General features: G+C 37.6%; 1 protein-coding gene across 1 annotated transcript in view; it reads right to left on the minus strand.

Moving 5' to 3' along the window:
- KIF14 (kinesin family member 14) overlaps positions 1-14,512 on the minus strand; it is a 92,371-nt gene that overhangs the window by 72,731 nt on the left and 5,128 nt on the right. The window contains exons 3-10 of the mRNA XM_024213054.2: positions 14,119-14,206; positions 8,896-8,994; positions 5,930-5,982; positions 5,442-5,472; positions 4,740-4,847; positions 3,468-3,584; positions 2,217-2,335; positions 325-497 (exon numbers count right to left, since the gene is read on the minus strand). Coding sequence (XP_024068822.2) covers positions 325-497; positions 2,217-2,335; positions 3,468-3,584; positions 4,740-4,847; positions 5,442-5,472; positions 5,930-5,982; positions 8,896-8,994; positions 14,119-14,206 — 788 coding nt within the window. The remainder of the gene's footprint in view (positions 1-324; positions 498-2,216; positions 2,336-3,467; positions 3,585-4,739; positions 4,848-5,441; positions 5,473-5,929; positions 5,983-8,895; positions 8,995-14,118; positions 14,207-14,512) is intronic.

Below are 14,512 nucleotides of genomic sequence, written 5' to 3' on the forward strand. Positions count from 1 at the left end.
TTTGACTACATTTATTTCAGAAGCATTTTGGCTGTAGAGCAGTGTTAGTGCAAACAGGGTATAGGTTCAAGCTCAAAACCAAAATGTAACCTATAAAAAATACTGAGATGTAAGTTTGTGAAACTGTATCAAAGAAAAGAGTACCTCCAGTTTTAAAGTATTAGTAGGCCTGTAAACTGTTTAAAGCCAGTTATTTAGAAAAATCTTAATGTTAAAATGAATAAACCTCAAATATGCTCTCAATCATTACAAGAGTATTAATATCAACATCTATCATGGACAATTAATTTAAAAATGCTTGCAAATAAAAAAATCTCACCTTACCTCTAATTAATTTAGCATTCACATCTTCATTTACTTTGGCAATATTGATTATCAATCGAGCTTGTTTAGCATATCGAAGAGTGCTAAGGGTTTCCTCTACATTGCTGGCAGCAGGGCTTATTGTGGCAATCATGGTCGTTTTTGAATTTCCACCAAGACTTTCCTTTAATAACCTTCATTGACAAGAAAATGAAACAACAATTATTCCCACCATTGAAACCAAATTAACTTCTCAGAGTTCATAAGGAGTTAAATACAAAAAAAGCCTGTGTGATTTACTATATATTTCAAGATGATTTTCAACCAGATAGCCAAATCCAGAACATGAGCCTGTTCCTGCTTACAGATACACAAGTTTTTTTATGCTTAGAGAAAATTCAATCAACAACTTATACACCTAAATAATTTCACCCTATTATACTTTAAGACTCTTACAAACCATAGAAACTATTACACACAAGCATTTCTTTGTTTTCCACTTATGCTCTCCTCTTTTTGGAAAACGTTGATCCCAAATGCCTAAATATAGCAGAAAAAACATGCCTGCCTTTGTTTATATTTTCACTGGTGCACCAACACCATGGAAGATTTCAGATGAAAATGTCTTAAGGGTTATGGGAATAGGTCATAAATCAATTTTTGGTGCAATCAACATGACAACTGCTTTCATTTCTTAGTGACAAAACTGCATTAAAATAGATTAAAATAGTCTATAATTCAGATGACATTCCCCAGCAAGTTCTAATAGCAATAACTTTCTATCTCATACCAAATTACACAATCCTTGTTGCCTTCTCATCTAAATTTGGCAACAATTTCTAGCTCTTCGAGCAATTTGCAAGATAGTACACCTTGCTACAGAGTGGACAATGAGAGAGGAATGCGGAAGGACAAATAGTTTTTACTTTGCCCAAGTTCTTTTCCATTCCTGAATTAAAAGAAGCTTCTCTGCCTGTGCGTTTTTACATTTTTCCCACTCCAGATTTAGTATTTATGACCGTTGCCAGAATGAAGAAATGGAAACTAAAGTCCTTTATTTACAGAAAGCCCTATTCTGACTAAAATAAACTCAGGTGTCAGGCATGCATAAGCCCCAGGCCACTTGCCTCTACCAGCTGATCTATAGGAGACAGATGAATGGTATTATAAGAACTACTCAGCTGACCAGCAATTCATAGTTTTAGGGTTTGTCCTTAATCTTTAAAAAATTAGCCGATTCCCAGGTGCAGGACACTGTGGAACTAGTTCAGTGCCAGTGATGAAGGTTAAGAGAGTGTTGTGCCAAGGAGAGAGGAAGGATTCTGGCTGCTGGGAGGCAGGGATGGGATCAAGACCATAAAGTCCCACCCATGCCTGTGTGCCTAATGTGACATGCCCACCCCTGTCACTTGTTCGATCAGGCCAGCAACCTGCTGACAAATCTGTCTTTAGGAGAGAAAGAACCATCATGGAGCCAAAAAGGTAAGGCCAGCAAATAACAGAACATAGGCAGGGAATAGGGAGATTGTTTCCTCTCTTGTGGGAGGGAATTTTAGTGTTCAACAGATGCTAAAAATGTGAAAGCAGTCTCTTCTGTGCCAGGAGAAAAAGGGAACAGCAGAGAGATGAGGGCACTGTTCAGAGAAGAAAAGGCATCAGAAGCACATTTCTTCATCTACAGTACAGAACACTGAGGAAGAATATACCGGTCCTCAAATGTACCCACAATTAGCAGAACATGAAAATAAAAATATTTTTCAAGTTTACTTTACTTCATCTAATAGTTATTTCATTCAATTTGTAGAAGTGAGAGTTTACAGATCCATGAATCTACCGTCTGATAAGAGTCTAATCTTTTTGTTTTCCACAGAACCGAGATTACTTTATAGTAGCTCTTCATGAAATATACATACCACGTAAGGACAGATTCCCGATAAGGAATGAAAGCTCTCTTTCTGTTCTGAGATTGCTCAGAAAGCGCAGAAATAACTTTCCCCAGAGTCAGCAGTGATTTATTAATACTCACGCCCTCCTATATAAAGCAGAAATAAAAATAAATGCACAGCCTCATTCTGAATATAAAACATTACTACTTCGATTTTTTTTTAAATGGGCAAATTGCTAAAACAGAGCCTAACAGGCTAGCAGCATTCTCCTGTGAACCCATCCTGTTAACAAGTGTTGTTGGTCCTATCGGGAGATGCTAAGTGGATCATGCTGACTCTCTGATGCAGATGTAGTGTATTAAACCCACCACTGATATAATGGAGACGAGAGCAGCCCAGAAGGATCTTCAATCTGATGTAATGAAGACCTACGTTTTGGACTAAACAGTTCCAAGGAGCAACATTGGAGAAGACTGGGGATACATTTTATCTTATTGTAAACTATTTTTTGTTAATAAAGCCAAATCCCAGGAAGGGGTGAGTTCTGACTCTGCACAGTGTATAGACTGTTTTAGAGCAGGTTAGGAAAGGTACTTGCACATATAGAGCACTCCCCTCCCCCCATTCTTTTTAGCTTCTTTGCATTATGAAAACAGAGTTAAGCAAGTGCTTTCTCCCCTGTTTTAGGCATAAAAGAATATTCAGCTTTGTAAAGTTACAACAAATGTGTGACACACGGGATAAAAGCTAAAGCAAGCATTTAATATCTAGCCTTTTGGAAGAGAACTAGAATACAAACCACAGATGTCCAAGCCTCCTATACAAAAACCACCGAAGAAAACCATTTTTTCCTGTCTTTTTTTTTTTTAATGCTTATTTATATTTAGGTATAATCAAGTCAAGTTAAAGCAGATGTGATGTTTTCCACATTGATTCAGTATTTATACTGAATCTGTGATGTGAGACTCAGATCAATAATAATTTACATACATATACATTTTAAACCAGTGAAACTGTTAAACAATTAAAGCAAGTTAAATTTAACTCTATGAATAGTACAGAATATTCAGCAGACACTACATGCATTACTTTTTTCCTGTCTTGTGAAAAGACCAGAGCAGCAATACAAAAGACACCGTTACATCAAGATTCATTCAACATGGAGACCAAGAGGTCTTCTCTTACAAGTGCAGACCTAAAGCATTTTCATTTCATGGCCTCACAATACTGTACTCTTTGAGACAAACTATATGTCACAAAACTGTAAATGCAGTTTACCTTCAGCCTCTCTTCACTGGTCTGAGTTGGAGAGCAGCGTTCGCTGCCTGCTAGATCTATTAGATTTATGCGACTGGTAATCCTATGATCATGCCCTTCTTCTTCCACAAACTCTGTCTAGAGAAAAGAGATTACTGCACTTAGAAAAAATATTAAATTTTGCAGACTATGACTCATCACCAAAATAAAAACCCCATGAAGAGTCAGATCTACCATGCTATTCACTTTTAAACAATACGTTAAACATTTTCTCATTTTACTTTTTTAATGATAGTGTCATTTAAGACATAGTATAACTTTCAACAAGAAAAAGAGTAAGGCGAGGATAGTAAATAGTATCCAGAGACAAACACCTGAGGATTTCCGGTAGCACACCTGCATAAGCATAAGTAGAATTTGTAAAAAGTGAAACGCAGCCTAGCAGTACATTTTGCTACTTTAGCTCGGGAGCATATCAGGACTACTACTCACTTGGGCTTCAATCCAGCACCCATTGAAATCACTAGAAGTTGTCTTTGACTTCCATTGGTGCAAGACTAAACCACTGGTGGGTGAAAAGGACACGGACATACATGCCCTGATGGGGAAGACAGGGCAAAGTATGTGATGGCAGCAACTGAGGAAAATCAGGAAAAAAATCTGTGGGAGGAAAAAATTGGAGGCCCATAGACTTGGGAAGAGCTCTATCTACTTCGCCTCCTTCTCCACCCTCATCTCTCTGTGGAGGGTGCCTGTCTCCTACATACAAAATTATAGGGGGGAGAGCAGAGCTCATGTCTGCTGGGGATAGGTGCCACTGACCTGAGTGCACAGGTGTGTTTCAGTAGCTTCTCGTTTAACAGTGCCTGGAACACTTTGCATTATCCTATCTCTGACCCAGGTCAGGTAAGTGGGAGACATCACTGGGACATAAACATTAAAAACTGTGTATTATAGGATTTTCTCCCCTTGCTATAACTGAACCATGAACATATTTGTATAGTACAATAAGTATATATAGTGCAGAAACATTAGAAAAGCAGTGTCCTGAAAAGTTTACAGTATGACTCAGACATGTTTACAATGTGCTTTTTAAAAAAACAGTAGTACTGTGAGTATAGAAAATAAACCAGACCTGGCTACTTAAAAAGCAAGACTACTACTTCTTTATTCAGCCCAGTATATTTAACACAACCCTCCCCTACTTCATTCTTTTCTAGGCAGCACACGATAATTGAATTTTCCACCACTACATTATTGCAATAATTAAAAAGAAAAAAAGTCACACTATACCTTTGTCTGTGTCATCACGAGGGTGAAGACAGAATGAGATCTAGAGCTCTTGTCATTCATGCCTGTGGCAGCAGTTGCTCTCTGTTTATTTCCTAGCTCAAGCCAACTCTGATAATAGAGATAAGAGACAGGATATTAAGGAAAGGATTCTGTGAGCAGCTAACAAAAGTTTAAAGAGCTCTGCAAAAATGAATATACTGTATCTACATGCTGGTATTGGCGGTAGTGTGGGCTACTAAAAAGAAAATTTTGGTAGCCTATAAAATACTTTTGGGATGTAAGTTATGTAGGATGCCAACATTAATCAATGTTTTGAGCATTATTGATACATTTTTTTCCCACCTCTAATCACAGGGGCCAAAATGGGGCAAACTTTTTGAGACGCTGGTGCTAGCAAAAGGAAAAATGGAACCACTACTACTTTTGTCTAAGCTTAAATGAGAAATTAAAATGAGTTTAGGCCCCGATCCTGCAAGTAACTTCACATGGGCACAAGGGTCTGCCCACACGTAGTCAGCTGCAAGATCAGATAAGATGTAATAGGCTAATGGACTAGGCTTTGTAAGCTCATGTTTATCATCACTGAAAACAAGCATTCAGGAGTAAAGAAAGGAGCAGTCATGAGGCAAAAGAAAGATTTTTACTTACAGCTATTAGAAGACTGATTTTTATTACTTAAAAACTTCATCATCATCATCTTACCTGGATATCAGAATAAGAACTGACCATGTTCCTATAAAACAAATAAATAGTTCTAGTTCAAACCAGTTCATTTTGTTTCTACAAAAGTCATTAGTGGTTTTTTTTTTGTACAAATTTACTGAGTTATAGACAAATACATACACTAAAGCCTAACTTCATCAAGGCACCATGCAAGCCTAAGTGTCTACCCCAGCAAGATTGGGCAGGATCTCAGGCCTTGATTCTGCAAAGATTTGCACATGTGCTTAACTTTACTCACTGTGAGCAGTTCCACTGGCCTCATTGAGATTATTTACAGTTCAGAAAGTTAAGCACGTGTGCAAGTCTTTGCAGAATAAAGGGTCCTGCCCAATCCTGCTAGGGTTGACCTTTACATCTGCAGAGCCTCTGTTAAGTCAATGGGACTGCACAAGGGCATAAGAACAATAACTAGCATATTGCCGTATCAGGCCAACGTATTTACTAGAATGACAATAGTTAAGGCTTACGCTGTCAAGTCTTCCACATATGGCCCCAATACTGGATGTTCTCTTACACGGAGCTGTTGAGAATAATTGTAAAAGAAAAAGCTATTCAAATATATGAATTTGTCATAACAATTATGCAACAATCTCTTATAAGTAAAAAAACCTAATGAAAATAGAAGTGAAAAATTATTTTTCTACATGTCATGGTATGAAGGGTTTTTTTGGGGGGTAGGGGAAGGTCTTACGAAAAAATTCAATGCATGCTCCAGAATAATAGAATTACAAGAATAATAATAAAACCTTTATTTTACCAGGATAACTGAAAATGAATTCTCAATTACAAAAATAACCAGGCCAAAATAGGTCACAAACTGGAATATACTGTTGCTTACCAAATAGAACCGAAGATGTAACAATATGTAAACAAAACAAAATTGAGGAAAATTCATAACTCGGATTTGCTATAAATGCTCTTTACTGCTTTGACACTGAAGTTTTAAAAATACCTGTAACACACTCAGTTACATGCCCAAGACTCAACAGAAATTTAGCCAGAGTCCATCAGCAAACATATTCTCCCAAAATCACTGTCCAACCTAACCCTCCCAATTTAATAGAGCTGTAGGGTACTCTGCAGAGAACTAGAATAAAAAAAAAAAGTGCTAAATATAAATGAATTCATTTCACTAATAAATGCTGTGTATTGTGGGGGGGGGGGGTGTTTTCTTCTCTTCAGCATTTCTTGGTTTAGTAATCTCCCTCTCCTCTTCATTTTGTTTTTTTCCCCACTCCTGTCATTTAATTTACTCTCTCTCTTATATCTGTTTATGATCTTCTGCTTTTACAGGCAGCACAAGATCTTGCATTGTCCTCTTGTTTGTTTTTCCCCTTTGATCTCAGTTTGTCCAATGCTTCCTTCTAAACGTTCTTTCACTGTTCTGATTTCCCCAACCCCACTCCATAGTGCTACATCTTCACTGCAAAGAGGTGTGTTTTTACATCAAGGTAACTATCTTGATGTAAAATTCTAGTGGAAGCAAGGCACTGTAGTTTTTACGTCAGTGTATCTAGTCAAAGTCAATTCTAGGTAAGGGAAAAATAAGATTGATCTTGACCAGCTACATGAAGGTGAAAATTACCTGTATCTTGTCTCCACTAGGATTTTACACCAAGATCTCTCTCAATGTAAAAAAACTTTTTTTTTTTAGTTAAGACAAAGCCTTAGGCCTGGTCCACACTACCCCCCCACTTCGGACTAAGGTACGCAAATTCAGCTACGTTAATAACGTAGCTGAATTCGAAGTACCTTAGTCCGAACTTACCGCGGGTCCAGACGCTGCAGGCAGGCTCCCCCGTCGATGCCGCGTACTCCTCTCGCTGAGCTGGAGTACCGGCGTCAACGGCGAGCACTTCCGGGATCGATCCCAGAACACCGATTGCCTGCCGTCGGACCCGGAGGTAAGTGTAGACGTACCCTTAGGGTTTATGTACACTAGGATGTAAAGGTGTGTTATTAGATCATATTAGCTAAACCAATCTAACGAATACCTTCTAGGACAAGTTGTTCTTTAACACAATTTAGTAATTTAGAAACTTGCCTTGCCTCCAGTAGAGTTTCAAAAGGAATTAGCTACTCGATCTAACGTCACACCTTTAAATCTTACTTAAAACAAGACTTTAGGGCTGAATGGACAGGCTGAAGTCTGTGTCAAGCAGAGACCTCTGCTCTGCTCCTCCAAAGCGGGGGTAGGTGGGGAATACATGAGAAACCCCAAAATGTAAATGCAGAAGACGACAGAAAAAGAGAGGGAATTTTTTCCCCCTCAAATAGGGAAATGATAGATAGAAAAATCCAAGTATCAAATCACAATTTTGGGGAAGGGATTAAATGTGTGTTTCTTTCAGATGCTGTCTAACTAGCTATCAGCTTCAACTAATTTGGTATGAAGTAGGGTTGCCAGTTTTGGTTGGACGTATTCCTGGAGGTTTCATCACATGACAGTCTTTAATTAAAGATTAATCTTTGTCCTGGAGTCTCCAGGAATTAATCCTAGGGGGATGGCAACCCTCCCTACAAAGAAGATATTCAGAGAGCAATCCTCAAAAAAGTAAATTCCTCCACTTGGAAGACTGATGGGCAAAATTAAATTAAAGCCCTAGCTGCAGATTCCAGCTTTCTCACAATGTTACTTTAATTAGAAATAAACTTGGTTCTGTTTTTAACTTCTTCTATGCAGTGGCATCAATATCAGTAGCAGAAAGGTAGACAGATTAGTAACAGCATTTGGGTGAACAGAGACCCCCAAAATCAGTGTATATTTGTTCATTTTATCGCTGAAAACGTTTTGGTCATGCAGTAGTGGAGAAAAATAAAATCTAGTCTGCAAAATATTACTCAGTTAATATTTAACAACCTTGAATCTAAAAACTATCTTAAAATTTGACAGTATTTTATTGAAACTGGCAAATCAATGTATTTTTAAAATTCATACCAGTATAAGTTCTAGGCACTGAGTACATAGCTAAAGATGCTTCACAGCAGTCCAACGTGTGTACCATCTTCTCTGTAACTCATTTAGTAGGAACATTTATAATAAGGTAAAATATTAGGAGATGAGCAAGAAAGAAGAAAGCAATGAGCACATCACAAAACAACGTTGCTATGTGATCTACCTATACAACTACTTCCGAGCTTGTCTGACAGGAAGCTTACCATAGCCTTCCAGTTAGAAGGCAGGTGCCACTACATCTTGTATATTGACAGATACACCTCTACCTCGATATAACGCTGTCCTCGGGAGCCAAAAAAAATCTTACCGCGTTATAGGTGAAAACGCGTGATATTGAACTTGCTTTGCGGAGTGCGCAGCCCCACCCACCCCAGAGCACTGCTTTACCGCATTATATCTGAATTCGTGTTATATCGGGTCGCATTATATCGAGGTAGCGGTGTATATTAAGAGTGTATATTATGAGTAGTAACTTACAGGTTGTTTCTTTTGTCCATTTTCAGCTTTAAAGATGAGCAAATCATGAATTTTCTCATTGTAGACTTCAAAATAGCTCATTTCAAGATGGTACAAAATCTAATTTAAAAAAAATTATATGAGTCAAATATTCTACCAGACTTTTTATTGTCATTTCCAGTCAACAAATTTAATGGAAGCTGCAGGTATTCTACACCACCGTTGCAAGCTTTCATTTTGAAGTCATCTTCCAACAGCAAGATCCTAGACAAGAAATCTTAAGTATACAAACTTATTACAAGTCTATCCACTGCTTTCCGCAGCTGTGAAATGTCATGTTTAAAAAAAAAAAAAAAAAAAACTCTCAGAAATGTCAACATTGTGCTTTTAATACATAAAAAAATGTTTTATTCACTCCTGCAGGAGTCCCATATTCTTTTATGGACTAAGTTTCCACAGTATGATACATACAATACATGAAATAAAGATTCTGACTGGTGGAGCTGGCACACTTTGGTGATTTTATACCATGTCTCAGAAAAGGGACATGCATTGTTATAACTAGTATCCACAATTATCTTAATTTATTGAATGAGGATTCTCCATGAAAGTACTCACCCCTTCACTTAAACTCCTATAGTATTTATAAAATTAAAGTGTGTTGTCTAAGGAGCAAAGAAGATGAAGTAAAAAAAACTGACAATGCAGATAAAAATAGAACTTGGATGATTTATGGCAGCAGAATCACTTATTCACAGCACATAAGCATAGACAGTCACTTATATCCACTCTCATTGGCATTCATTAGAAACTATAATTTGATGCTGACTTTAGCAATAAAGAGTAATATACTACTTAGATTCCTCAATGCCTAACAAACCTTTTATAATTTCTGTGCCTCACAGTAAAGCAAAATGATTTATAAGCTTCGTAGCTGTGAATACCAATATATTTATGTATGCTGATGTGCTGAATAATACTTTGGCAATAGATAAAGAAATTCTAAGCAAGTTAAACAAAAACCTTTCTGTATAAACTTCACTCAAAATTACCTTCACTATTTTATAGTCAGCAACATTTAGTCACCAATCACTTGTATGCAGCCTTTTCTTTCCTATAAGAAAGCAATTATATGTTCTCGATCTCTAGTTTATCTTTACATATGTGGACAATAGCATCAAGTAAGATGTAAAAATAAGGCAGATGTCCATCTGTTTTACATTTAATATCTCCTTCAATAATCGTCTCAAAAATCAGATTTATAAATTAAAGAAAAGATTCAAAATGTTCTTTCTAGGGAGCATCCATACCATTCTTACCAAGGACTGCATCTTGTATTTGTAGCAAGGTGAGATTTAGCTGTCTCAGTCCTCTCTCAAGCTCTCTGGTCTTGGTAAAAAAAGAAGTACAATACCAAAAAACAGCGCTCTCTACCAAATTATTAGGAATTCACTCTTAGCAAAACCTGAATCCCAGTAACCATAGAAACAAGAAAAGCACATCTCTGGAAGAACTTCTAGTGATAATAATCACCCAACAAAACCCCAATCCATCCTTCTCTCTAGATAGCATAGGTATACACAATATATACATACCAAATTACCATGCAGCACCACACACAGATTAGCCATTGTCTGAATGCGTCTTAACCTGCTCAACAGCCCTGGTGACCCTTCTGCTAGACTTCCTCACAAAGATTCCAAAGCAAAATTATAGAAGCCGTAATACTTGTTTCCAACTAATTGCAGATTCTTCAGTTTGGATCATATCTTGTTTGTTGATCTCTCCATCTGATAAATGTTCCTCTCCACATGAACACCACAATTTTTCTCCTTGAAATGCTTTTTGGCTCACTAAACAATTCAGTTTCAGCATCCTTTCCAACATGCTAACTTGGAGTAATGGGACTGTCTTGCTCTTTCACAAACTCCAGCATATGCAACTGCTTTCTTCAGCTGGCATGACCTACGGTCACTCTAGAAAAACAACGAGGAGTCTGGTAGCACCTTAAAGACTAACAGATTTATTTGGGCATAAGCTTTCGTGGGTAAAAAACCCACTTCTTCAAATGCATGGAGTGAAAATTACAGATGCAGGCATTATTATACATGAAGAGAAGGGAGTTACCTTACAAATGTATAATAATACGTGCATCTGTAATTTTCACTCCATGCATCTGAAGAAGTGGGTTTTTTGCCCATGAAAGCTTATACCCAAATAAATCTGTTAGTCTGTATCCACAAAAACAGGGAGGAGTCCGGTGGCACCTTAAAGACTAACACAGCTCCCCCCTGATATGTTACTCTACATAGCACCAGTGCAACGGATGTAACAATGTTGCCTTCTAGGGTTTATAACATAGGCTCCAATATGGAGTATTTAAAGAACTTTCCACTAAAATATAATTGATCCTTTCCTGAAAGAATCAAACAAGGTATCACAGAGGAACAAAAAACAACCAACCATTTGTTGTCCTGAGAAATCGAGAAGGTTATTATACTGAAGGATGATATCACCCATAAACTGTATAAGACAGATTTGAGGCGCTGAAGTTCAAACAGCTGAAAAGCTGTCTCCATTTGACCATGCAAGTTACTGTACCAAAACATATTTGATGTACTTGAGTATTGAGAGAAACTTTGGGACAAAACTTGCATTTTATCTTTGTCCTCCAAGTTTCTATCTGTGCTTTGGGACCCTACTTTTTGCCACTTTTCCTTTGGATAATGAATCCAGGCTTGAGGGCCTAGAGACTTTATGGAATGTTCTTCCAACTGTGGATTCAGTAGATCAACTAAAAGTAAGTGCTTGTCTAAACACAAAAGTTACACAATACAAGCATGCTTTAGTCTTTCCCTTCTTAAAAAAACCAAACACCTTTAATCCCACTTGTCTTTCCAACTACCATTCCTTTCATCTGTAAATTCATTTAACACACTGTCTACAATCACTGCCTGGAGTTCCTCTTCTCCAATTCCATCCTATACCACCTTCAATCCGGCTTCTGCCTTCTATGCTCTGCTGACCTTGCTCTCGCTAAAGTCTCCAGTTACCTCTTCTTAGCCAAATCTCAGAACCAGTACAGGCTCTTCTTGAAGTCTTGTCCTGCGTTGGCTTCTATGAAACTTTACTCTCCCTGTTATTCTCCTACCTCTCTATTTGCTCCTTCTGTGTGTTCTTTGAAGGATGCCCCTCATCCCCCCCTTCCAACTTTCTGTGTTCCCACAGGACTCTGTACTTCGTCCCCTTTGCTCCCTCTACACCTTTTCTTTGGATAATCTCATCTGTAAATACAAGTTCTACCAGCATCTTTGTGCTGATGACCCTCAGGTCTCTCAACCACAGGCCTGTCTCCTTCTGTCCAAACTAAAATCTTGGCCTGTCTCTGATATCTCCTCATGGATATCCAGCTGTCAGATCAAGTTCAACATGGCTAAACAAAGCTCTTATTCTCAATCACTGTAGACACCACCAACATCCTGCCTGTCCTATCAATCAGGCCCATGCCCCGGGTGTCATCTTCGACTTGGATCTCTCTCAGGTCTTCACAACCAGGCTATGTCTCAATCTTGCCAATTCTTTCTGCATAACATCTCTAAGTATAGCCTCTCATCTATCCACAATGCTAAAACTCTCATCCAGGCTGTCATCTCACATCTCAATTAGTACAACATCCTTTTCTCTGGATATGAGAAATGCAGTCTTGCCCCACTGATATCCATTTAGAATTCTGCTGCAAACATCACTATCCTAGCTCAGCACTTTGATGCTGTCACCTCTCTTTTTACACCCCTCCTCTGTCTTCCCCTCTCCTCTATCACATCAAACACAAGCTACTTGTTTTCACTTTGAAGACCCTTCACAACCAACCCACCCCCATCCACAAAGCTACTTAATTATCCTCCTTGAAATACCGCCTTTAAATGCTCTTTTGTCTTGATACCTACACAAATTTTGACAATAGTTAAGATGCTTGTGTACCAAGACCACAGCCTATCATTCTGACCAGTCTTGTCTCACTGTTTCCTTGTATTCCTCTGCTAGTATGTCTATATCCATCGGATGTCTTATATTTAGGTTGCAAGCTCTCTGTCTTTATGTTTTGCATTTGCACAGGCCCTAGCACAATGCTCCATCACTAGGGCCCCTAGGCACTATGATAATACAAATAGCTAAAGTGGTACAACCCCATTAGTGAGGATGCAATTATATCGTACAGCTACTCCCATATGGGAAGGGGAATAAGCTATATTCCAGTATGAGACACCTTTACGCTGATATAACTGCATCCAGTCTAGGGGTTGTGTCAGTATAACTATTTTTGTAAAAGAGTCACATACACTGATACAAAAATCGTGTAGAGATCAGGTCTAAAAGATTGTTCTTAAGTAATCCTGGAGCTTTATGTGAACTAAAAGATGACTTCACAATAATTTTAATATAACCAGAGACAGTTCATCTAATTGTTCAAACTTTGGTTCTTTTTCATGGTTTCCTTTTTTCATATTATACTCACCCATGTTTATCCCAAAAGTAATTGTTGTAATAATTTTAATGAAGAAGGGCTTACATTCATTAAGTTAGGAAAGGATTGCACATACCATAACAAGAAAACTGAGGTCTTGACATTAAATAAGCTGTGCTCTGAGTAAACAAAAAGGCCGCTATACAGTGCAGACTTGTCCAATAGTAAGACATTGCCAAGACTAGCGAGAGGGAAACCCAGAATAACCACTGCCATTTACACTGGGGATCTCTTAAATCTCTCAAAATTTTAGAATCAGAAAAGTTGAGAGGAGGAGTGTTTGTTTTTAAATAGAGTAAAAATAGCTACCCATTAGGCAGGTTTTATTTAATTATTGAGTTTCATTTGTATACATCACCACCAGATGTGCTAGGATTTTTATTTACCCTTCTTTCTGTAAATTTTTATCTTTTAAATACAAAAAGTATATATAAAAAACCACATAGCCTTTTGGTACAGCACCAACAGTATGTACATATTGCTATTTGTATTATTCCTGATATGGGACTATAGCACAATATATGATTTGGATTGTCTAGAGAACATTAGTTGTCAGTTCTAGCAAAAATAAAATTTAAAGCAGCAGCAGAGTACAGAAACTAGGAGGAAGTAAAATAGCACTAAAGAGTAGAATGACAGGAATAAATATCAAAATCCTTGTTAACAATATTCTCTAATTCAATGCAGCCACAATAGAAATAAGCTTTCTGACACAATACCTGCTGTGTGTCCATTTGTGCTATCTGAGTAAAAAGATCTTCACAAAATCTTGGAATTATTCCTAGTTCTTCACCAAATCCCATCATCCTGTAATTACAAAAGAATGTGTACACACACACTTGTAGTTTTTTAGAAGATGTTTACATTTATCTGCCTAATGTAAATATTAATCATGTTGTAGTTAAGACCATATTACAGTTCAAATCCCAGATGCATTTCTAAATTATACAAATACTTAATTATAGAAATAAATCAGAGACATTTAAGGATCAGAAAAAAAAAGTTATCAATACCTGACCTTTCACATGATCTGGTGTATACAAACCAATTTATCCCCAGATTCCAAATTGATGTTTATGGGCCTCCCTTTCAAGTCCTGTCTACCAGTCCAAC

This window comes from Terrapene carolina, unplaced genomic scaffold, assembly GCF_002925995.2.
Source record: "Terrapene carolina triunguis isolate 2854851 unplaced genomic scaffold, T_m_triunguis-2.0 Scaffold211, whole genome shotgun sequence".
Taxonomy (NCBI): Eukaryota; Metazoa; Chordata; order Testudines; family Emydidae; genus Terrapene; species Terrapene triunguis.